This window comes from Lethenteron reissneri, chromosome 65 (genome assembly GCF_015708825.2).
Source record: "Lethenteron reissneri isolate LAM-NWPU_2019-01 chromosome 65, ASM1570882v1, whole genome shotgun sequence".
Classification (NCBI taxonomy): Eukaryota; Metazoa; Chordata; class Hyperoartia; order Petromyzontiformes; family Petromyzontidae; genus Lethenteron; species Lethenteron reissneri.
Genome location: NC_083843.1, coordinates 6,826,070 through 6,852,114, shown reverse-complemented (window position 1 = coordinate 6,852,114; position 26,045 = coordinate 6,826,070). Strand labels below are relative to the sequence as shown.

Genomic DNA, 26,045 nt, shown 5'->3' with positions numbered 1-26,045 from the left:
TCCTTCAGGGACGTTCAAGGTGGTGGACTGCATAGCTGATGGAAGGAAGGCTTTGTGTGACCTGTGCATTAAGGGCACTTTTATGCACAGAAACAACCAGGAAAGGAATTGCTCATGGTGCAGCAGCTGTGGTCCAGGTAAGTTGCAGCACAGCAAGTAGGTGGCTGTCATATCTGCATTGTGCGTGATATTTATATTTTGTATGCGTGATGGGTGTTCATCTTGATACTCCGATTTTAACCGGCATGAAGCAGAAGACGAGCAACTGACCAAAACGTTCTAAAAGAGAGACAATCCCACCTCGAACTAAATATTCCAATTGTCCAAATCATGATCTTGTCAAGAGACAACGAATGCCTGGAAACTCTCACATGCCACCGAAGATGACAACCACATCTTTACTCCCATTAGTAGGCTCCTTTATTCATGCTCGGGTTAGGCAATTGTGTCATTTTAATAGACAGGTAGCAATCAGACTTGAAATGTCTAATTCTCAGAGCTCGAACTTTGCCAAATGAATTGAAAAATCTATTATAACACGATCGTTTCTGGTGCAGCTACTTAATATCAACTCGGTATAATCACAGGCAGCTGAAATCCAGATTCAAATCCAGGATATTGTACGATTGTTTAACTTTTTTGCACCATACATAGCCAACCATGCTAATCTTAGGTTGTGTGTAGTGTAGTGTATTGAAGTGTAGTGTATAGTAGTGTAGTGTAAAGTAGTGTGCATGTATGTTGAACTTATTTTGCACCGTACGTAGCCAACCGTGCTTATTGGAGGTTATGTATAGTGTAGTGTATAGTGTAGTATATATTAGTGTGCATGTACGTATCCATAATATCGATTTTTGGGTTGGATCACGTGAATATAAATGTGTCGTTAAACCCGCCACCACCCGACACAGCCAATTCGTAAGGCTTGTCACATAAACAAAACATACCAATTCGTTTTTAGTTTAATACACTGGTGTGTTAGAGAGTAAACAACATTTACACTTAGAATATTGTGATGTTTAGCCAGTAATTACAACCAGTGGCATCAGGCAACAGCCAGAGTTGTGGAGAAATAATTTTGTTTTCGTTTTAAATAGAGGGATAAATGTGATGTCTTCACTTGTGAGCCAATCATGTGTGAAGACCAGAGAGGGGGTTAATGTGTGTGTAGTGACTAACTCGGAGACGAATAAGAGTTAGAGGCACTTCATTATTAGAAAGCACCATCGGGGTGAACACTTTATAATAAGTCCGTCTATGATCAGCAACGTTACTCAGTCAGGACAGTTGGTAGGCTGCCTGACTGGTGACGCTCCAAGATGGGGAAGACGGAGATGATGACAAGAAGAATGGTGAAGACTTCAGCAGCACGACGGGGATCCCACTCAATACGACAGCCCTGAGGTCCTGCACAGGGGCCCTTCTTATATTGTCAGTGTGGCCTGGCTCCGCCCCCGGTCACGCTTCCTTTCTAGAACCTACCAACGGGTTCTTGGTGTGCCCCTTCTGTGACCTTTCCCCTAGATCCCCCTCTGTATAACCTGGCCTGCTGACGTCAGGGCTGCTGTAAGCCACAGATCCCCTTCCCCAAGAGCAGCCAGCACTATGCTTCTACATTACTGATTTTATGCCACTACATATGTATGCTATCTAGATTTCAAGCTTTCGTGACTGCAAGGATTCATACTCTTTGGTTTTTTCGGTAAAGTCACGTAGGTTAAAAGAAAACAAATTAATTAAATCACGACGATGAATTGAATAAAAACATGTACATCGGGCCCTCAAGATGAACGGATACTCTGACCGCACTATCCGCCAAGCTGTTTCTCCCACCATGCAGAAACAACCACCTGAAACTCCGATCAAAACCATCACGTTGCCATACATAGCAGGCGTTACCAAAAATATTTCCAAAATTCTAACAAACACAAGATCCAGGTCCGATTGAATACAGTACACAAAATCCGTGATCTGATCCCATCCATAAAGGACGCCATTCCTGAATTACAGTACCCCGTTGTTTACAGATTGAGTTGTACCTGTGGTGACTGCTATATTGGGGAAACGAAACGACACATTGCTGACCGCATTCGCGAGCACAAGTCGGATTTGAAACATGGCAAGATGAATTCGTCGGCCGTTGCTGACCACTTATAATACTGCTGGTTCTCATGACATTGTGTTCTCAGATACCAAGGTACTTTGCAAACCTCCTGGATACTACCAAAGATTTGTCCACGAGGCCATCCAGATATACAAACACAGGCATAACTTCAACCGAGATGATGGATTCAGATTGAGCAATCATTGGAAAGATGTAATTAACCAAGTTAAACTTTAGTTACCGTGCAGTTTACTGATAGACAGCCAGTTTAGATGTATCTTCTTAAACATATCCATATTACCAGTATGTTACCCCCAGCTCCACGCACCACCATTAACATCACAACACGTTGCTTATCATTTGCTTAGCTCTTATCTCAGAGAAAATCAGACTTACACGCACCGAACTAGATCAGTTAGACAAGACACTCCACAAATCACACTTATCTTTGACTGCAACAATGTCCACATCGGATTGGGAACATGTAGACAATATGACTACCTCTTCAGCTGCCGCTATGTCGACCAAATGTAAGGACAACTTGATTTCCAAATTCAACCGCCTCTCAAACAAGAGACCGGACCCACACACTGAAAAGCTAGACGTTAACAAAGTCGTAATTAATCGCTGTAACAGTTTTATTTCTGATGGTCTGAAATCCGTTTTAGCTAAAGGACTAAACTTTGCAGTCACACCTAGACACATACCAGTTAATGATATCATTGACCGCAGTCCACTCACTGGCATTGACTATATATCTTGTATTCTCCGCAGGGAATTGATTCTTTGCTCCGCTGCAAGCCTCCTACCACCACTCTCCTATTGACATATTTCGTTTGCTTCCTCTTAGTATCTTTCACGCGACGGTCAATGGTATAGTGTATAGCGGATTTTATAATTATAAATTGTATAAAATTGTAATGTTTAATACAATGTATAAAGTAATATATAGTATCGTAATTGTATAGTGAATATACAGCAGTGTGATATACAGTAGGGTGGGTAGAATAATACAGTGTAATATTACAATGTATAGTAATACAGTATATAATTTAATGTTGGGTTTGTCTATAGCAGTATATAGCAGGGGGTAGACCCGTGTTATGTAAGAGAATTAAGTTTAGCTGGAAGCATATTATAATTTTGCGACATATAATTATAATGTATTACTTACTGTTAGTAGATCAGCTTATTGGAGAGTATATTTAGTATACTGATGATACTATGTAATTTATACTTTAGTTGTTTACGTGGTGGTTGAGTTACTGCAGCTACATACTATTAACATTCCTTCACTATGGGAACCTCATTTGCCAGTAAAAATATGATAATTGTTTTTTTACCCTTCTATCTGGCAACAAAACTAACACCTTTTTTACAAGGAGTCATGTTTGTATAGACCGCAATACCTGCAGTCATAATACAAACAAAAGACATAACTCTGATAATGTGCACTGTCCTTGAAGTTGATTGGTCCACACCCGAGACAGCTTTCCTTAGAGCCTAGTCTCACATGGGTTGGACCAGATGACGCCAAAAGGCGCACCTTTTGGCACCTTTTGGCGTCATCTGGTCCAACCCATGTGAGACTAGGCTCTAAGGAAAGCTGTCTCGGGTGTGGACCAATCAACTTCAAGGACAGTGCACATTATCAGAGTTATATCTTTTGTTTGTATTATGACTGCAGGTATTGCGGTCTATACAAACATGATTCCTTGTAAAAAGGTGTCAGTTTTGTTGCCAGATAGAAGGGTACAAAACCAATTATAACATTCCTTCACTTCATTAATGCTACTCCTACCCCCTCCCTTTGATTCTGCGAATCCTGCATAATGCACGGGCATAATGACTTTAAACCCCCTTCCCACCTCCTACGCACTTCACAAATAGTACTAATCCCATATCTGAATTTCCCATAAATATGCTAAATTCCTATTGATATGCACACTTATTTTGTTAAGGCGCACCTTCCCACTCCAACCTAGCTTAAATAGACGCTCCAAGCCTGGGGCGTGTTATTCAGACGCTGTCTTCTCGACAGACCTGTTTCTTCACCTGAGGACGGCTGCTTGCGTTGTCGCCGAAACGTCGTGAGAATTATTTTATTATGTTTTATTTTTATTATTTTATTACTTCCCTTCTACGTGACTTTACCGAAAGAACCAAGAAGAGGTTGCTTATCATGTTTAGCTTTTTTTTTACTTTAGTTAACATGCAGTTTACTGATAGGCAGGCAGTTTTGTTTTATCATGTTTAGCTTCTTTTTTCACACGCTGGTGGCCTGCTTTGAATTTTACCCACCCAGCAGCATAACAAAAGGCGGCTTAATCCTAGCTTGCTTATCTACTTCTGCCATCTACATTACAAAGGCTCAGTTCCAGCAGCCGTACTGACCATCTCACAACAACTCCTCTCCCGCGGCCCATCCTGGCTCCTCCCCCCTTAACTAGTATATAAGGTCGTGTCTCTTGGGACTTTACTTGATACAGCAATTTTGCTGTGACGGTTTCACCTGAAGACGGAAGCTTGTGTTGCCTCTGAAACGTCGTGATGTAATTTTTTTTTTCTTTTAACCTACGTGACTTTACCGAAAAAACCAAAGAGTATATGTATGCGTGTTGAACTTCTTTCGCACCGTATGTAGCAACCATGCTAATCTGTGGATCTCCGTGGGTCTCTATGGGTCTGGGAGTCTATGGGTCTTTGTGTACCACCTTGGCCTTATTTCGAACCGTACGTAGACAACCATGGTAATCTGTGGGTCTTTGTGTGTGTATACATGCTAAACTGCTTTCGCACTGTACGTAGCCATTCATCTGCGTTGAGACCTGATCAACATTTTTTGCTTTCGGTAAAGTCACGTAGTTAGAATTAAAATCAAGTAAAATAAATCACGACGTTTCAATCGCAACACAAGCGGCTGTCATCAGGCAAAGGAGTCCGCCTCTAAAGGCAAACTGTTTAAAGTAGAACCTCTGGTCACGACCATAAATCGTTCCATAACTTTGGTCGCAACCCGATTTGGTCGTGACTCGAACCTAATTTCCCCATTGGATTGTATGTAAATATGATTAATCCGTTCCAGACTCCTACGAACTGTATATAAATAGTTTTTTAAAAGACTTTTAAGCACAAAAATTGTTAATTATGCCATAGAATTCACAGTGTAGTAGTAAAATAAATGTAAAAACATTGAATAACACTGAGAAAACCTTGAACAACAGAGAAAACTAACATTGCCGCGTCAAGGTTTAGAATCGTTCAACAAGATTATTGTTTCGTCTGCTACATCAGTCGGTCGATTCTGAGAGAGAGAGAGAATATTCGTATGAGCAATTCATGTTTCTATTGAAAGTAAGTTAACAGTAATATTTGGGTACAGTATTGTTTTTGGAAGCATTCGCCGTAATATTGTATGAACGTTTACTTCACCACATCATCGTATGAATGATGCGAGAAGAGATTACCGGGTTCTTGTGTTAGCGATTTACGTACTCAGCGCTTTTCGCTCTCTAAATTACGGCTTGAATGAGGGGGGAGGGGTATGACTACACTCACAAAATTAATATCTTACCGAGACCGATTACTAAGCGAGACTGACTGAGCAAGCGGCCACACCGTGGGTCGCTGTTGTTCAGAGGCGTAGCTAGGGGGGGGCAGGGGGGTACATATGTCCCCGGGCGCCAAGGTAAAGGGGCGCCAAAATGAAGATTACAACGTTACATTATAACTTATTGCGGCGGGCGCGGCAGCCTGAAACTACTGCACAAATCTACACCTCAACCTCAAAGTTTATATATCCCGCCACACACAGCCTACATGTCATGTAATTACATTTTGGTACGCGGAAAATTTTAATGCGGATGAGGATAAAAATGTTGGAAACGTTCTCGCTCTGATCAAACTCGTTGCTCAGTATGACCCATTGTTAGCAAAACACGTACATCACGAGGAGAAAATCCGGGATCAGTTTCTTATTTGTCACCGAAAATCCAGAATGAATTTATCCAATTACTTGCGTCGACTGTAAAGAACCAATTGTTGAGTGATATCAGGAAAAACAAGTACTACGGTAACTTACTTGACTCAACTCCTGATCTAGGACATTGAGAACAGCTTTCTCAGGTCATAAGATTTGTGGATGTGGATTTTCAAACTAAAAAAAGTAACTATCAAAGAATCATTTTTAGGTTATATCGAGATACATGCAAAAGATGCAGCAAGCCTAGAAAGAGTCATCGTCGAGAGACTGAAATCTGACAACATACCTCTAGCCGACTGTCGGGCACAATGTTATGACAATGCTGCTGTGATGACTGGGCATATATCCGGCCTTCAACAACGAATATGTGACAAAAATCACAGAGCATTGTTTGTCAACTGTGACAACCACAGCTTAAACTTAGCAGGAGTACACTCAGCTAAACAGGATCCACTTGTCACATTTTTTGGAACAGTTGAAAGTATATATTTGTTCTTCTCTCATTCAACAATTCGTTCGGAAGATTTAAAAAAAGCTGTGCCCATCACAGTAAAGCGGGAGTCTGAAACACGCTGGAGTGCACGATCAGAAGCTGTTAAAGCTATCTATGAAGGACTGGATGAACTAGTAGGGCTGCTAGACAAATTATCGGAGGACATAACTATGACGCCTGAAACCAGAAGTGATGCAGAACAGTTACAGGTGTAACTCACTACACAGGCATGCGTATTACATTTTAACTTCATAATTTTATTACATTTCTGGAATGTCATTCTTGGAAAAATTGATCGTGTTCAGAAGCGCTTACAGGATCCTACTATGAATTTCAAGAAAGCAGCAACTGATCTTGAATCTTTGGAGCATGAATTTGTCAAGCTTCGTGATGATTTGAGCCAAGTTGCTGTAGAAAACGCCAAAACAAGATGCACAGCCTGGGGGATCGATGTGGACAGAAGAATTAGGCGACGTCGGAAGATGCCAGGAGAACTGGCAAGAGATGCAGGACTTTCAGCAGAAGAAATTGTGCGCGTTATGAAGTGTATTTTATCGACTTCAACAGGAGATGTCAACACGGTTTTTACGACTAAAAGACCTGAACACAAAATTTGGATTTCTGCTGGACGTCAAAACTCTTCTATCCGACACAGATGTCGATGCAATTCGTCGAAATTGCACAGATTTTGGACATTTCTATGACACCGACATTAATGGCCACGAACTTTTCACAGAAATTGGAGATTGCAAAATGCTGCTCAGTAACCGGAATGAAGTTCTACCAGAAACTCCTTTGGATCTTCTTGGTTTTATTGTGTTTTATGGAGACGACATATTTCCGAATTTGCGAATTTCACAGCAAATGTTATTAACAATAGCAGTTTCAATTGCAAGCTGTGAGCGGTCGTTCAGCAAATTGAAACTTATTTTGTCGTATTTGCGTGCTTCAATGGGACAAGATCGTCTCAGCAATCTTGCTCTTCTTAGCGTTGAAAGAGAAACATTGGAAAAAACAGATTTTGATTACGTGATTGACCAGTTTGCGACAGTGAAATCAAGAAAAATGTATCTTTTGTAGACTGTCAACCAGTCTACGACAGTGACTGAGTGAGCCATATAATATAATTTCTATAAATTTGCTTCTTTAAATACAATGTTTCATTACAATTTTAATTGTTATTCCTTATTCGATGTAATAGGAAAATGTGATTAAACGGGGGGGGGGGGGGGGGGCGCCAATTTTATAGTTTGTCCCCGGGCGCAAAATATCCTAGCTACGCCTCTGCTGTTGTTTGTAAACAAACAACAGTACATTTGGCGCTTACAAAAAAATGGCGCGAAAGGGGAAATCGGCCGCGGCCGTGTTTGATTGCCACCTGATTATGTGTTCGTGACCAGATTAAATTTTTTTGTGAATTTTTGGTCGGAACCCGATTTGGTCGTGGTCAGAAGCGTTCGTGACCAGAGGTTCTACTGTATAAGGGTTTGGGGATGGGCGTAGCCCAAGTGTATCAACCAACACCACAAGCACGGGTGGTGCACGAGTGCATCCTTCCAATGATTGCTTAATTTGTATCAATCTTCTCGGTTGAAGTTATGTCTATGTTTATATATCTGGATGGCTTCATGAACAAACCTTTGATAGTAGCCCGAAGGTTTGCAGAGTACCTTGGTCTCGGAAAAACAATACCATGCGAGCCCACAGCGTTATAACAATGGTCAGCCACGGCAGAGGTATTGGTTCTGCCGTGTTTCAAATCTGCTTTGTGTTCACGAACACGATCAGACATCTCGTTTCTTTTCCCCAATGCCACTGCTACCGCAGGTACAACTCAGTTTGTAGACTCCAGCATATTGCATGTCAGGAATGACATCCTTCACAGATGGGATTAGATCACAGATTTTGTGTACTGTATTGAATCAGACCTGGATCTTGTGTTTAAGATTTTGGAAATCTTTTTGGTAACACCTGCTATATACGGTAACGTGATGGTTTTGATCGGCTTCTCAGGGGGTTGTTTCTCCATGGTTGGATAAACAGCTTTGCGAATAATGCGGTCCGAGTACCCATTCATCTTGAGGGCCTGGTATACATGTTGCAATTCACTGGCTAGGTGGTGTTGGTCGGAAATGCAGTGGGCCCTTTGGTATAGTGTTTTGATGAGCGAATTCTTCTGTGCCGGATGGTGGTGTTCGCGAACACAAAGCAGATTTGAAACACAGCAGAACCAAAACCTCTGCCATGGCTGACCATTGTTATAACGCTGTGGGCTCGCATGATATTGTTTTTTTCCGAGACCAAGGTACTCTGCAAACCTTCGGGCTACTATCAAAGGTTTGTTCATGAAGTCATCCAGATATATAAACATAGACATAACCTCAACCGAGAAGATGGATACAAATTGAGCAATCATTGGAAGGATGTTATTAACCAGGTAAAACCTTAACTGCTTTATGGTTGTTCCATCTTATCTGCCGGGTACTAGTCTATTTTTCCGAGTTAATTTCCCCCCGCATCCCCAGCGTTTGGCATTGCTGCTGCATTGGCATTGTTGCTTCAGTGGCATTGTTGCTTCATTGGCAATGTTGCTGCATTGGCATTGTTGCTGCATTGGCACTCGCGCACCGCCCGTGCTTCTGGTGTAGGTTGATACACTTGGGCTACGCCCATCCCCAAACCCTTATAAACAGTTTGCCTTTAGAGGCTGACTCCTTTGCCTGATGACGACCGCTTGTGTTGCGATCGAACATCGTGATTTGTTTTATTTTATTTCTACCTACGTGACTTTACTGAAAGAATCAAAGAGTATGGATTCCTACAGTCACCAAAGCTTCAAATCAAGATTTTTTGCTTTCTCATTACAGGTGAGGAGGTGGATGTGGACTGCTCCGTGGCCCAGGACACCGTCTGTCGGTGCACGGAGGGGCTCAAGAGAAACGGCCACTCGGGAAATTGTCTGCCTGAAGAGCCCCACACAGGTAGTAGCAGTAGAGGCTTGCAACGGTGCCCAAGCCAGCGCAATTAAGCTGTTTGACGAGTCAGCTGGTAACTGATTCAGCAGCAGCGGATTGTATCTTGAAGGCAATATATTTTTACTGATTGTTTCATCGGAGGAATGAATATAAACACATGGTTCTGCATGAATGTACTTCACAATGTTACGATAGGATTGTCACGCAAAGGACTCCGTGACTGTCAGCGCGAGGGATTGAGTAACCCATTCAGTTTTACTGCAGTTCGATTCCAATTCTGATGCCTGCTGTGCGTTTGCTTGCGCGAATGCTTGATGTTGCTTAGCCTGCGTATTTTGTGGGTAAATAAATATTGCAACCTAAGCATTATTGTTTTGATTTTGCTCCTTCAAATGGGTGTAAACTAAAATATAAATTTTTTTCTAAACAGGTAAGGCCAATCTGAGCTGTGCAGCTCCTTTTAGAAGCGACCTGGCTATCACAATTGATAGCTCAACGAAGCAATAGCTGATATCATCAGCATGTGCAAATTTATAGCAGTATTCTTTGGTTCTTTCAGTAAAGTCACGTAGATAGAAAGAAAATACAAAATATCACGACGTTTCGATCGCAGCACAAGCAATCGTCATCAGGCAGAAGAGTTAGCCTCTAAAGGAAAAATATTTATAAAGGTGTGGGGATGGTCGTGGCCCAAGTGTATTGGCGGCAACCAGGAGCATGGGCGGTGCACCAATGCCAATGCAGCAAAGGGCCGCCAAGAAATCACTGCACGCTGCTCCACACACCACACTGCTGACGGTGGAGGTTGATTGGCAAAAAAACACAAGTCAAGGCATTACCCAAATTGGTTGATGACATCTTTCCAATGATTGCTGAGTCTATAACCTTCCTCTCGGTTGAAATTGTGTCTGTATAGATAGTGCTCAACTTTACGCAGACAACTTCTTCTTTTCCCGTCGTCACTTTTTATTACAAAACTCTTCAAATTCCACAACCGAGACTTCAGCTCGATCTCTGCTCACTCGCTGCGCTCCGCTGGCCTCGCTCGCTCCGTTCCCTCCCTCTCTCTCTGTCTCTCTCTCTCCGACTCTCCTCTCTGCTTCGCCTGTCACCGCTTCGACTGTCTCGCTCTGTCTCGGCTTCTCCGTCTCACTCCGACTGTCTCTCCCTCTCGACTCCGTCTCACTCCAACTGTCGCTCTCTCTCGGCTTCTCCGTCTCACTCTGACTGTCTCTCTCTCTCGTCTCCATCTCACTCCAACTGTCGCTCTCTCTTGGCGACTCCGTCTCACTCAGACTCTCTCATATCTTCTTCTTCTCCTGCTCCACTGCTAACCTATTCTATCTCTCATATCTTCTTCTTCTCCGTCTACACTGCTAACCTATTCGTCTTCTCCTCGACTGTCTCCGTCCAGCTCTCAGCAACAACTCCCCATCCCACTCTCACGCTCCCATATTATTTATCCCTGTCCTCATTAATTTCCAATTAATTAACTGACCTCCTCACCGACGCCCCGCGCCCGCGGCCCCCCCCCCCCGCCACCTGCTCCCATCCCCAGACTTGCTGGCGTCACCTTGTCCCTGACAACAACAACAAGCCAATCCCTGCCCTGCATTCCATAACCGCCTAACGAGCCGTCTCTCTCCGGCCGTTATCCTCCAGCAACACCTGCTTGCCCTGATGCGACCCCACTGTCTATAACCCACACGTGTTTCCAATTTCCCCTCTTGGCGCGCGTTAAGCCACTACATATATATGGATGGCTTCATGAACAAATCTTTGTTGATAGCCAGTAGGTTTGCAAAGTACCATTGTCTTAGAGAAATACATTTCGTGTGAGCCAGCCGCATTAAAATAATGATCAGCCACGGGAAAAGTATTGGTCCCACCGTGTTTTATAGCCGTAGCCAAATAATCTAAATGAGTGATGTTGATTTTAAATTTGGAGGGGGAAATCCGAAGGACCCGGAAAAAATATCAAGTGACCACGGAGAGAGAGGGGGAGACAAGCAAACTCCAAATATACAACAGCAAGCGTCGTCAGGATCTTGATCGAACCCACGACCTCCTGCATACCAGACGAGGGAGTTCACATCTCTTAGCCAACGCGGCGCCCCAGAGCAGAATCTACCCTCCAACCACACGGACCCACTTCTTCTCGATAACACTGGCGTCTGGGTACCATGGATATAGCATGGAAACCTTCCCCTTTATTGTCCCATGTTGATAAACCCGACGATGTAGTATCGTGCAGGAGATAAAAGTTGTCACAGGTGTCTGTTTTGATGAGGTCCCTCGCTGCCTTCGAGATGTAGTGGAGTGGTTTCGACTTGGCCCTGGCACCTGCAGTGGAGGGGCTCGACTTGGCCCTCCCTCTTCTTCTTCTTCTAGTGACCAACTCCTTGAATGCGAGTGCTGTGCAGTCCTTCAGCACTGTAGCAGCATGTTGCGTGGTTTGCTGGGGTTGAACCCCTTAAGCTGGTGAGAGATCTCAGATATGGCGTGGAGGCCTCCTTGAAGATAGACCTCCAACCGCACCCAGTTTACCCTTCCACGCGCTGTGTTGGTTGACATTACCTTGCAACAGTGTTTTCTTACAACGTGGTGGAAATAGTAGTTGCGTTCCTGAAGGACACCGCTTTATGGAAAAATCGCCTTATTTAAATAATGTATATAGTAGGGGGTATAAAGCACAGTCCACGATAATGCGTGAGATGGTGCGTAACGCAGGGCCTGAACAAAGACCGAGGTGCATGTAGGGTAGCATCTAGAAGCATCCAGCGGCATGCAAATTCTTTGTGTGATGATGCTACGCTGAGGCAGCCGCGCGACCGCTCATTCCAACTCGCGCTGCAACGTACGTCCGTTCGCTGGATCGCGTTACATCAAATTTGCATCCGCGTTATGAAAGAAAATGTTGTCCTCGAATATATTCGTCACGTTACATCCAATTCGCGTTATGAACACTACGAATTACAAGAGAACAGACTCTTCAGTAGACACTAGATTTTCCGCATGCAGTTTATCCGATTTGGGGATTAACTGCGCTTCTGCGATTTTGATATAGATGAATAACTCATGGATTTTCACTTAAGCCCTAATTTTGAATCTAAAAATTGTTATACACGTTCGTGTTGCACCGTTGTTAATTATCTGTAAGAAGCCTAGCTTATGGCGCTATATAAATTCCGTTAAGATTATAAGATTTACCATTGGTGTATGCAAGTTAGGTTCATACAACATAATGGTGTCCCATATGGGACAATACATCGTAAGGGTGTGTTCATTTGGAGAATCTGTTAATAGTTTCTCTTTCTCCTCCTTTACCAGATATTACTCAACACACGACCGTCGCCGCCATCGTGTTGAGTTGCGTCCTTGCAGTGCTACTGATTGCCGTAGCGATATTCCTGCTGTGCTCAAAGACTAAATTGAAAACGCTGATTTTGAAATTCTCCTCCAACCGATCTGGTACGTGGAATTTTCCAAGGTTGAATTCAAAGGGGGTTTCCCTGGTATTTGGGATGCAATTATGTCTACTAAAACTCATCATTATGATCATGATACGTGCATTAAAATGTGCGTGTACCACGGTGGTGAGATGTGGGTGCTACGCTGGCTAGGTGATGTTTACTACCTCGCCTGGTATGATCCCAACCCTGACACCTGCTGTATAATTGGAGTCTGCGTCTCTCTTTCTCTCTCTCCCTCCCCGTGGTCGTGTGGATTTTTCTCCGGGTCCTCCGATTTTCCCCCTACACATTTAGAAGCAACGTCACATATTTAGAGTATTTGGCTGCTATAAATTGCCACGTGATGCTGATAAGCCACTTCGTTGAGCTGTCATTTGTGATAGCCAGGTCGCTTCTGCAAAAGAGCTACACAGCTCAATCAGGCCTTACCTGCTAAGATTGTTTTTGTTTAGTTTTATAGTTTATAGTTTCTTACCCCTCTCCTGCAGTGTAGATGATGTAGACACATCTCGAGGTCCCTATTTAACAACTTTCCTCGATTGACTCCCACACCTGGATATTTCAATATTTCCAAATGTATAAGTCCATAGTACTCTGGATATCTGGTTCTCTAGATGTTGGGAGGAAGTCTGTATAAGTCAGTTGTTTTTTGTTATATTTATTGCCAGCCTATGAACCTACCTCTGTTATCACAACTGTTTTACAATACTAAAAACATATGTGTACCCTGCATCTAAAACCAGTAGAACGTGAAAATATTAACATTCATCCAGAATCGGTGAAAATGTTTTGATATCTTCATTTCACAGGTTCTACCCTTGGAGCCAACAACAATGAAATGGAAAGGCTTAATCAAGTGGTGACAGAGGGAAAAACTCCGGTAAATGCAACAAAGCAACCCTCGTATTCTCCACTTCAGGTTAGACATGAGAGCGAGACACTGAGGCTCATCCAAAAAGACAGAAAACATCTCAAAACCTGGATCGGGGTGGATCCCGCGCACCTGCTGAAGCATCTCAACGACTCGCTCATGATCCCTCGAGATCTCTACAGAAAGGCCAAAAGCAAGAGTGGAGAGGAGACTGCGGAGGTCATTCTGAACCACTTCATTCAACTGGGAGAGAAGGGGTGCGAGAGACTCTGGAACGCCCTCTACTCCGTTAGGACGCACTATGTGCAGCTGTGGATGTGGCTTCAGAAACACGGTATGAGACCATCAGTTGTTACCATTTGTTGAAGGATCATCACAATTTTCGTTGTTTACTTTATTGCGCTGTGCAATAAACTAACACGCCAGATTTTGCAAGAAAAAGAAAACTCAAAAGTGCAGAGCCAAGCTCAGGGCTGCTCGAAAGCCTCATCGAGACACAGAGAGAGGCCCTTAGATGTTTCTTGAAAGTCAAGAGTGCATTTGATGTTGCACAAGTGCAAAGGGATTAGACAGTTCCCCTCCGCGGGGGCAACAGCAGAGAACCAATCTGAGGCTGTAAGAGTATAGTGTAGTGGATAGTAGTGTAGTGTATAGTAGTGTAATGTATAGTGTAGTGTACAGTAGTGTATAGTGTAGTGTAGAGTAGTGTAGCGTATTCCGACGTGAGGCTTTAACAGTTCGAGACCTTTGGTGTCCGAAGCAGATTTTGAGTGACGCTGCATTAGGGTTCTACCATGAGCCTTCAGTGCAAGGCGACAGCAGTAAGGTGAGGTATGGTGGTGGGGAACTAGTGGTGAAGGCAAGATGACAAAGGCAGGCGATTTATTTCGCCTCATACACAAATGCCACTCATTCTCATCAATCTGTAATGCATCATCATTATCTTTACATATGCGCTAAATAGTCGCATGGAGCCACATTAATAATCCTAGGTTTAAATGTTTAAATAGATAATACATCAAAAATGCATCCACACCTGGATAAAAGTTCAAATTAGCTACAAATCAGCAAAGCTTAGAATTACTTGAAAGCCTGACCCAGACACAGATAGAGGCCTTTAGATGTTTCTTGAAATTTAAGAGTGCATTTGATGTTGCACAAGTGCACAGGGATTAGAGAGTTCCACTCGGAGGGGGTGACAGCAGAGAACCGACTTGAGGCTGTAAAATAATAGTGTAGTGTATAGTAGTGTGTCGTGTATAGTAGTTTAGTGAGTTAAACTTAGTCGCATTCGTACTCTTGGAGGCAACACATTTATTTAACACCAACTGCCCCTTAACGGAATAACAACCTATGGTGGTGACCACCAGGATAACTACACTAATTACAACGTAACTAGCTACTACGGACCGGGACCACAGCTCGGTTCCAGGTCCAAGTGTTGGAGACTCGGAGAACGTAGACGTAGACGAAGGTTTCTTCAGGATGAACAACAACGCCGGTCCCTCTGGAGGACCCAGCTTATATCCTCTGTGGCGTGGCCGGCTCTGCCCTTAGCCACGGCCACCTTCCAGAACCCTCAATCAGGATCTGGACCCCGCCCACGTGACCACCCCTAGCCCTCACTTGGGGCCCCTTTGTAGACTTAACCGGTCACCTGTCCTCTCGGGTTAACCAGAGTGCCATGGCTTTTAGCAACCTCATTCCTACAGCCAGCACTTCCACACCCTATTCTGTAGGGCTGGCACTGCACGCCGAGCGTGGTGCCATCAGCGCTATCAATCAGCGCTGACCGAGCCCCTCTATTCATTACACCGCACGCCGTGCCTCTCTAGGACCGGCATTACACAGTGACATCTCGCGATGTCACTACAGTAGTGTAGAGTGTAGTGTATAGTGTATTATATAGCCTGGCACAAGCGCCGTGATGATGTCACTGCCACTTAGTGGCAAATGGCGGTTGTTGTATAGTAATGTAGTGTACAGTGACCTGAGCCTGTAACAGTTTGCGGCGATGAGTAAATAAGCAATGATGTTTATGTCCGCGACGGCACTCAAGCTCGCCGTAGGCGAGTCCAGAATAAAGTAATAGAGAACCTATCTTATGTACATTCATATTAAGCGTTTTTGTTTTTGCTTAAATTGGTCCGATAATATATGTGTAAAGTAGTAACTCGGCGGGAGACGACTTCACGGGTAGCACACTCTTTTATTTCACCAACTTATAGTTACACGGGTGACTAACACCCACTTAGTTACACGGGTGACTAACACCCACTCAGCTACTCGGGTGAGTAACACCCACTCAGCTACTCGGGTGACTAACACCCACTCAGCTACTCGGGTGACTAACACCCACTCAGCTACACGGGTGACTAACACCCACTTAGCTACTCGGGTGACTAACACCCACTCAGCTACACTGACACGGGCTCTTACGCCCCGTAGCCTTCCGGAACACACCCGGCTGGGGTGTCCGTCTCGGCTCTGGGTACCACCGTCCCGACCCACACGGGCGTCGGACTACGGGTCCCCCAGTCTCGGCTCCGAGCCACACAGGGCCCCGGTCCTGACAAGGACGGCGGGACTAGGGGTCTCGGGCCACTACCTCCTCCACTCCGTCTTCGGTCTTCAACTGGTTAACAACAACCTCGAGTGCTCTCGCGCGTCTCCCTTTATGCACCTCCTGTGGACGTCGCTGAGAGCACCCATCCTATTTGACCAATCACTGCGCGCTGGCTACGATCCTCTTTTCCCAGCTTGTGTCAGCGCGCCTCACCACCGGCGCGCGCGTCCATACCACGCCCACATCGCGTGCCCAACCCCGCGCCCCGTGATCCATCACTGTCGGCGCACGTCAACACCACCACTACATCACCCCCTACCACATAGCTCGCAGCCGACCCGGCTGCTATAAAAAATATACAACACCCCCTCCCCCCCATGTGTGCCCCGTAACACAACAACAACAACATAACAACACAACACGAACACCGCAATCCGCAAAAATCAGCAAATGCCACACCAACAGCAAGAACAATATGTACAATCCGGCGAGTGGCAACAATAAATGTGTATGCAGAAAAAAAAAGTTTTCTTTTTTTTTTCTTTTCTCTCCGACTCGTGCAGCGTCCCAATCCTTCCGAGCGTCCCTTGAACGGGACATTACCCCGGCAGAGGGGGAACACAGCGGCGAGGTCGGGTTTGAAAAAAAAATCTGTTTTCATGAAAAGTGTTGCGTCCTAGCCCGAGTCCGCCTTGCCGGTCCGTCGTACGGCACCAGACGCGGTTGACCGTCCGGTGGTGCCGGCAGTTCAGGAAGGCATGGGCCAGGCATCGGGGCTCCGCGCGTGCCGCGGGGTTCCGGATCCCGACGGTCAACAGCCGTCAGGTCCGAGACACCTGGGGGTGGGTCAGGTGGAGACACGTGAGGATCAGCCTGCGACACATCCCTCCCCGAGTCGACGGTCACATCACACACTCGGTCGTTACGGCACAAAACGGGGTCACGCGGCGCCGCGTAGGGTTTCAGTCGGGAGGGGTGCACGTACCAACAGCGTTTTCCCCATTTGATCTGTATACTCTGGGGTCGTGCAACCCGCACAATTTCCACCGGTCCCCTCCATGGTCTCAACAATTTGGGGGACGTAGCCAATGGTGCATGTGGACAATGCAGCCAGGCCTTATCGCCTGGTTCCCAATCGTGCGTATGCACCCTCCGTCCATGCAATCGCTCGTTCGCGATCTGCCGAGACCGCGAATTCAATCTCGCAGCCTCTCGCGCTTCAGCCAATTTGGCGATATTAAACTTGATATGGTCTGCCAATTTAGATTTTGCACGCGGCTGGGAAATCCCCAGTTGGACGTCCATGGCCGGATCGGCCTCCCGCCCATACATAAGGAAAAATGGAGAAAACCCCGTCGCCGCATGAGGGGCCATTCGATAGGCCGCTAGTACCCCCGGTACCTGTAAATCCCAATCCACCTGGTCGTCGCAGACCTGTTGGCACAGCATAGACGTAATCGTCCTGTTCAGATGTTCAACCATACCGTCAGTCTGCGGGTGGTACGGGGAGGTACGTACTTTCTTTGTACCCAACAGGTCGCACACCTCGCGCAACAAAACGCTCAAAAATTTTCCCTTGATCCGTCAGCAAGCGTTCGGGGGCGCCTTTGTCCAAAACATAACCTTGGACAAAGGCGTCCGCCACTGCCGCAGCCGACTGGTTGGCGAGTGGCCATGCCATGGGCCAGCGGGTGAAGTACTCTACGCCAACCAGCAGGAACTTATTTCCCCGAGGTGTAGCGGGAAAGGGCCCCAAGATGTCTAACGCGACCAATTCGTTTGTGCGCGAAACCTGAATGGATTGCAGCGGTGGATTAGCCGCTATTGGTGGCGGTTTTCTTTGGGCGCACCCTACACATCCCTTAAGAATGTTCGCCACGTCGTTGCCCATCCCCGGCCAATAGTAGTCTCGCTGAATGAGGGCGAGCGTTTTGTGAAACCCCAGATGCATGAGTCGTTCATGAGCAGCCAGGACGACCCTACCCCACATAGCAAACGGCACCACGAGCGCGTGACGCCGGGACATGTTGTCCCACTTCATCAAGAGGCCCTGTCTGCGCACCCAGGAACCGACCCGCGTTTCCCCTCCCTCGGGATCGTCAACCTTCCGACGTAGCGTGAGTAGGGAGCTGTCGGCCATTTGCAGACGGCCCCACCCAGGCAACGCTAACAGCGAGTCCCTCCCCGTGGGAGCGTCGACCCCCGTAGTATCCGTGGCGGTGAGCACAACTTCCGCGGGGACAGCGACAGAGGGTTTACACCGCGCCGATCCTAACAGACATGCGCATTCCGTACGCGGCGGCAACCGCGACAATGCATCCGCATTCGAGTGGCGCAATCCCTTGCGGTAAATCGTCGTGAATTGGTAGTCCTGAAGGACCTCCAACCATCGGGACAATTGGCCGGATGGCTGCGCCACCCGCATAGCGTATTGGAGAGCCGCATGGTCCGTGCGAACCGTAAAATGACGGCCGTAAAGATACGGCCTGAATTGCTGTATAAAAAACACAATCGCCAGCAATTCACGACGTGTCACACAGTAGCGTTGTTCCGCGGGAGACAGAACCCTGCTACCGTAGGCGACCACCCGTTCGACCCCCCCGACCACCTGTGAGAGCACTCCCCCGATACCCGTGTTACTGGCATCCGTGTCGAGCACAAACGGTTGCGTGAAATCGGGGTAACACAAGGGGGGAGCCTGCACCAAGGCGTCACGAAGGGAGCAGAACGCGGCCTCCTCTTCCGGCCCCCAGTGAAAGCGCACCCCTTTAGCCGTCAAAGCGTGCAGGGGCCTGGCTATGGTGGCAAACTGCTTGACAAAACGACGGTAATAGGAGGCGAATCCTATGAAGCTGCGGACTTCAGTGACAGAGGTTGGCGTCGGCCATGAGCTGACGCAGTGCGTCTTAGCAGGGTCTGTCGAGATCCCTGAACGACTAACGATTTGGCCCAAATACCTGACCGATTCCCGAAGCAGAAAACATTTAGCCGGTTTAAATTTAAGCTTAGCGGAACGCATCCTGAGGAACACCGCTCTCAGTCGCTGGAGGTGCTCCTCAAAAGTCCGGCTGAAAACGATGATATCATCGAGGTAAATCAAACAGGTGTCCCATTGGAGGCCTGACAAAACCAATTCCATGAGCCTCTGGAACGTGGCGGGAGCGGAATGTAAGCCCATGGGCAATCGGTTGAATTCAAATAGGCCTCCCGGTGTCCGGAAAGCGGTTTTTGGTTTCGATTCGTCATCGAGGGGCAATTGCCAAAATCCCGAAAGCAAATCGAGCGTCGAAAAAAACTGTGCTCCCGCCAAGGCATCCAGCGACTCATCCATCCTGGGGAGCGGATACGCATCTGCCATAGAGATTTTGTTTAGGCGGCGGAAATCGACACAGAACCGCAAGGACCCGTCCTGTTTTTTTAACCAGGACGATAGGAGCACCCCACGGACTGGAAGAGGGCGAAATGATGTCGGCCGCCAACAAGTCATTAACCGCCGACTGCACATGCTCCTTCTCGGCTGGACTGAGCCGGAAGGGATTCTGTCGAATAGGGGCCGCGTCCCCAGTAGCTATGTGGTGGCGCAACAGGTCTGTGCAGCCAATATCGTACTTGTGCCTGCTAAACACGTCAGCGAACTCGAGTAGCAAGCCCCTCAATGCACCCAACTGCACACTGGACAAGTTACTGGACCCGGCACACAACGAGTCCAACCACTCTGTCCCCTCCTCACTTTGAGGATGCGTATCGGCACTCAAATCGGCGTGAGCAACGAGTTGTTCCTCGACGGGTAGCGGCGCGGCGTGAGCCAGCACCGTTCCCTGCGTAATTACGGCCGGCCGCGACCCCGTATTCAGGACCATAACGAACGGCTCACTGTCCCCCCTCACCATGGTCTGGGCCACCGCTAAGTCGAGGCCCCCTTTAGCTCTGTTAGACGGCCCCAACAGAACTCCCTGTGCCCCCGCATCTACCCCGAGGGGTTTTCTCAACCGAAGGGGTACCAACATTTGCGATCCCGGGGGCACCCGTACAGTCTGGGTTGCCAGCGCCTGCACCGTCGCACAAACCGTGCGTATCTTAGTAGGACTCGTCAAAAACGCAACCCGCCGTCCCGATGGAAGCTCAATGCAGGCCTGATCTATGAGAATTTTGATGGGCATTTTAGACAGAAAGTCCGTGCCTAGTAAACAAGGAACGGCCAGCGATGATGATACAAAAATAGGACCCGCCAATTTTATATCGCCAATACAAATAGTCGCCCGAATCTGGCCGATGATTCCCAAGGATCCCCCGTTCGCCGCGTAAAATGGTACATCCACCGGCAGAAGGGGTCGACATTGGACGGGAAGAATGTTATAAATAAGGTCCGAAATGATAGTGGCCGACGCACCCGTGTCCACAAGCACCCAGACCTCAACCCCGTCAATAAACCCCGTTACCACGGACGACCCGGCCGACGCAGCCACTATCCTGTGGGCCAATTCGGACCATTCGACTGCTTTCGGGCCGTGTACGGACCCCTCTCGCCGAACCGAACCCCCGGTGCCCATACGCGGTCCTCCCACCGCTAAGCGGCGACCCGAACGTGCCGTGCATGTGGACCGAACGTGTGAGGTGCCGCGACTTGCCGGGTTCAGCTGGGATGTCTTGTGGCCCTGGTCGTCGTCCGGACGTGGTCCCGTGTTGCGCTGACGCGGGGCCCGGCACCCGGACGCGACGTGGCCCCGAAGGCCGCAGTTGTAGCAGACGACGAGGGACGTCGTAGGTTTCGGTTGCTCCAGCTTGCGGGATGAACGTGTGGGCGAACGACCTCCCGTTCTCCACTCCCCCGGTCTCGAAACGGCGAAGGCCTCCTCCCGAGCCACAGCAGGCTGAGGTCCGATGACCGTGGCGGCCGGTGCCCCGTTCCCCGCCGATGCGCAGACGACCGTCGGCTTGTGCTTGAGGACTTCGTAAGCGTGAATACTTGTGCAATCCCCAGGGAGCAGATGTCCATTTCGTCCGCCGTATTGATGGGAACTCCCAAGTCGTGAGCCAACGCCAGCAGCTGCTCCGTCACCATGGCGTCCTTCCCCTCCTTGTCCATGCGGGGAAAAGCTGAGTCCGCCAGGGCGAGCAGCGCCGTGCGATAGGCGAGCGTTGTTTCTCCAACCACCTTTCGCCGATCGTAGAAATGGTGGCGACAGGTCGAGGGTGGCCCGAACACCTTAGCCATCAGGTGTAGCGCGGCCTGGAGCGTTGAGCGGGACGACCTCGGGGCAGATGTGAAGGCTGCAAGCTCGTCGTCGTCGAGCATCGCTGGCAGCGCGCGCAGGGCAGTGGTGTCGGACCACCCCGACATTTCTTGATGTGCGAGGAACCTTCGCTGGAAGGCTCCCCAGTCGCCCCCGTCTGCCTTGAACGCCGACAGCGCGGGCAATCGTTGCTGGAGGACTCGGTCGTCGTCGTCGGAACGATTTTCCCGTGCGCCGCTGTGGTTGCAGAAAATGTCGGCTCCGTCTGCAGGCGCATAATGGAGAGCTCCGGCGTGCGCCGATGACGCGGGCTGCGCTGTGTGGAGATCTCTGGCCACGTGGTGTCCGCGCTTCCCGCCAATTGGTGGCGGACCCTCAAAAATGGCGCCAACTTCAAAACTTTTGGCGCGAAAAGCCTTCTGGCGGGATCCCTCCAGCCGCACTCCCTCCTCCAACCCCGCAGCCGTCCCTCCGCCCGCTGGAATGGAGATTTCCGCCAAAATCGCAGCGGCGGTGAGCAGCAACTCCGCCAGGCGGGAGTGTGCGTCCTGTAGGCTGGTGTCGGAGGCAAGCGGAGCATCGGCCATTGCCGCGAAGTGCTGCATCGGCGGCAACTCCTCGTCCTCTCCTCCCGAGGTTGGTGTCTCCGGTACGCCGTCGTCTCCCCGATCTTGCTCGTGGGTACGGGTAGTCTTCCTTGTGTCCATTCTTCTTGAAGACAGGTTTACTTCTGACGCCAGTTGTAAAGTAGTAACTCGGCGGGAGACGACTTCACGGGTAGCACACTCTTTTATTTCACCAACTTATAGTTACACGGGTGACTAACACCCACTTAGTTACACGGGTGACTAACACCCACTCAGCTACTCGGGTGACTAACACCCACTCAGCTACTTGGGTGACTAACACCCACTCAGCTACTCGGGTGACTAACACCCACTCAGCTACACGGGTGACTAACACCCACTTAGCTACTCGGGTGACTAACACCCACTCAGCTACACTGACACGGGCTCTTACGCCCCGTAGCCTTCCGGAACACACCCGGCCGGGGTGTCCGTCTCGGCTCTGGGTACCACCGTCCCGACCCACACGGGCGTCGGACTACGGGTCCCCCAGTCTCGGCTCCGAGCCACACAGGGCCCCGGTCCTGACAAGGACGGCGGGACTAGGGGTCTCGGGCTACTACCTCCTCCACTCCGTCTTCGGTCTTAAACTGGTTAACAACAACCTCGAGTGCTCTCGCGCATCTCCCTTTATGCACCTCCTGCGGACGTCGCTGAGAGCACCCATCCTATTTGACCAATCACTGCGCGCTGGCTACGATCCTCTTTTCCCAGCTTGTGTCAGCGCGCCTCACCACCGGCGCGCGCGTCCATACCACGCCCACATCGCGTGCCCAACCCCGCGCCCCGTGATCCATCACTGTCGGCGCACGTCAACACCACCACTACATATGCAATACAGTGTTAACGAGTCCCTTTATTTATTTTTTGTTGAGGATCATAATAGAATGATAACACGATGTATATATAGTCGGTTCTATTGAGACGCACTCTTAAGCATTGAGGCAACACGTTTTATTCACTAACACAACAGGTAAGTCTACACTCAACCGGATAACGACTAAGGGTGGTGACCACCACAGATAGCTACATAACCACATGGGGACACTATATAATAGGCCAGGTCAGCTAACACGTTGTCCGGCTCTCGACGACTTGTCCGATGCCCGAAGACCAAGGATCAAAGACCTGGCTGGCGGATTCCATTTCCCTGGGACAGCAACAACGAAGACGGTAACCCTGCCTGCTTCTCTGCACCGGCTGTTATCCGCTCCGGCATGGCCAGGAGCTCGAGGGTTCTGGTTCCCCATCACGTGTCCCTCTCACCGCTTTTGGGGTTAGCCCCTTCCACCTTGTCCGGTCACGTGTCCTCCCGGGTTCACCCACAGTCCATATCCTCACGCACCCTCTCTCTCACCGTTGCCAGGGCCATGCCCCTACAGCACCCCCAGTCACTGGGTACTGTCCTCTAGTGACATCTAGTATGTCACTACACATGTGTAGTAAGTATATGGAGGCTTGACGACAGGATCGGAGGCACACTTATTTATTACACCAACACAGTTAATTACAGGTCACTGGGCTACAGGGATTTCTCGACAGCTAACCCCTCTAACCTATACCAATTCCTCCACTACGGGACTAGGGGAGGCTATCTGTCCCAGCTTGGTTAAGCTGGGATCCCGGCTCCCTGAGTCACCAGACCAGCTTCGTCTGGGCTCTCGGGGCCACGCCACCGGCTTGCCCTGGTCGGCCCTTATAAGGACAGCGAGCCAGGGGAGCTCTGGGGCCTACACTAGCTGGTCTTCCGTCTTCTCTGGTTATAGCTGAGTCCCGACTCCCGAGCCTTTCGGCTCATCACCTTTTATAGGACTTGCCCCCAAGGGGGGGGCCCGTGGGGGATACACATGCGGACGTCGGTGCGAGCGCCACCCTTGTGTACGGCCGTAACCCCGCCCCTTGTGTTTGTTGGCCATCCGTGGCCATGCATAATCACACCTCAACATTCGTAGACATGCGCAATTACACCTCTACATCACCCCCCCCCTGTACAGCTCGCAGCCGTCCCCGGCTGCAAAAAAAAAAAAAAATCAGAATAAAGGTGCATCCCTTACAAAAACCCCGTGTGTGCCTCGCGTAATTTTTAACAAGAACAAGAACAACGAGAGGAAGAGAGAGAGAGAGAAAAAAATAACCCGACGCACCCCCCCCGGATAACACCCCAAAACCAACATATATATACACTCCGGACGTCACCTTTCCCATCGTCCGCAAGGCCCCCCAACGGCCGACCTCACAACACCCCTCCCCTTTTGTCCGCAAGGCCCCCCAACGGCCGACCTCACAAAAGTCTGCGCGTTTTGGCGCGCGTTCTCGCGGCGGGTCCGTCACAAGGGCCCGTCCCGGCACGCTCAGTGACGGTTGTTGACGGTCCGGGTGCAAGAGGGTCAGGCTCCGCTGCCGAGTGACCCCCGACCCCTCCGGGAGGGGTTGGTGGGCGTGGGCCCGTCACTCCTGTTTCACCTGGGGGCGGAACAGTTGGCGTCAGGTTAGGCGAGTGCAGCGACGACGGGGAGTCGGCGACACCCTCACACGTTTGGCCATGCGTGTGTGTGTGTGAACCCCGGGGCGGCGTGACGAATGGTTTTAACCTTGAGGGGTGCACATACCACCGGCGCCTCCCCCATTTGACGCGAACACATTGCGGCCGCAAAACCTGCACGACCTCCACTGGCCCCCGCCACGGCCGTACCAATTTCGACGAGGTTGCCAGCGGCACCTGAGGACAGTGCAACCACGCCCTGTCCCCTGGTACCCATTTGACCACCTGCACCCGCCCCAACCGAAGCCTCTCGTTCGCCTTCTGGCGGAGTTCAGAATTTTGCACGGCCTCTTCCCGCGCCTCAGACAATTGAGCGATGTTAAATTTAACGTGTTCGGACAACTTAGACTTCGCCTGGAGCGCCGAGAGCTTCAGCTGGGTCGCCACAGGAGGGTTAACTTCGCGCCCATACATTAAAAAGAAAGGGGAAAATCCGGTGGCCGCATGGGGAGCCATTCTGTAGGCCTGCAACACACCGGCTATGCGGAGGTCCCAATCCGTCTGGGATACCGACACCTGCTGGGACAGCATGGACGTGATGGTCCGATGCAGCCGTTCCACCATCCCGTCAGTTTGTGGGTGATACGGAGAGGTCCGAACCTTCTCCGTACCCAAGAGGTCGCACACCTCACGTAGGAGTTTACCAGAAAAATTCCTACCCTGGTCAGTAAGCAGCCGTTCCGGAGCACCCTTGTCGAGGACATAGCCCTGGACAAAGGCCTCCGCGATGGCTGCTGCCGATTGGTTCGCCAGGGGCCAGGCCATAGGCCATCTCGTGAAGTATTCAACCCCCGTTAGTAAATACCTATTGCCCCTGGGTGTAGCGGGAAATGGGCCAAGTATGTCCAGAGCGACGAGCTCGTTAACCCTGGAAACTTTTATGGACTGCAGCGGAGGGTTGGACCCCCTAGCAGGTGGCTTCCTCTGCGCGCATTGCGTGCACGACCCCAAGAGGTCCCCCACGTCCTTTTCCATGCCCGGCCAGAAGAAATCTAGCTGGAGCGTGGCAAAGGTTTTATGAACCCCCAAGTGCAGAAGCCGCTCATGAACAGCCCATACCACCTTACCCCTTAAAGCAGCAGGCACCACGAGCCGCTGGCGCCGGGTTTTACCATTCCAGTGCATTAAAAGTCCCTGGAACAACCCCCACGAGTCAACGTTTTCCACCCCCTGGCCAAT

The 26,045-nt window shown here is 49.1% G+C and overlaps 1 protein-coding gene across 3 annotated transcripts in view; it reads left to right on the top strand.

The window, feature by feature from the left end:
* Positions 1-26,045, top strand: part of LOC133359451 (uncharacterized) — a 91,184-nt gene that overhangs the window by 45,739 nt on the left and 19,400 nt on the right. For 2 of the 3 annotated variants that reach the window (XM_061577862.1, XM_061577861.1), the window contains 4 exons: positions 9-137; positions 9,447-9,560; positions 12,885-13,025; positions 13,837-14,232. In XM_061577862.1, the coding sequence (XP_061433846.1) occupies positions 9-137; positions 9,447-9,560; positions 12,885-13,025; positions 13,837-14,232 (780 nt within the window). The remainder of the gene's footprint in view (positions 1-8; positions 138-9,446; positions 9,561-12,884; positions 13,026-13,836; positions 14,233-26,045) is intronic. The other variant, XM_061577863.1, reaches the window with a different exon arrangement.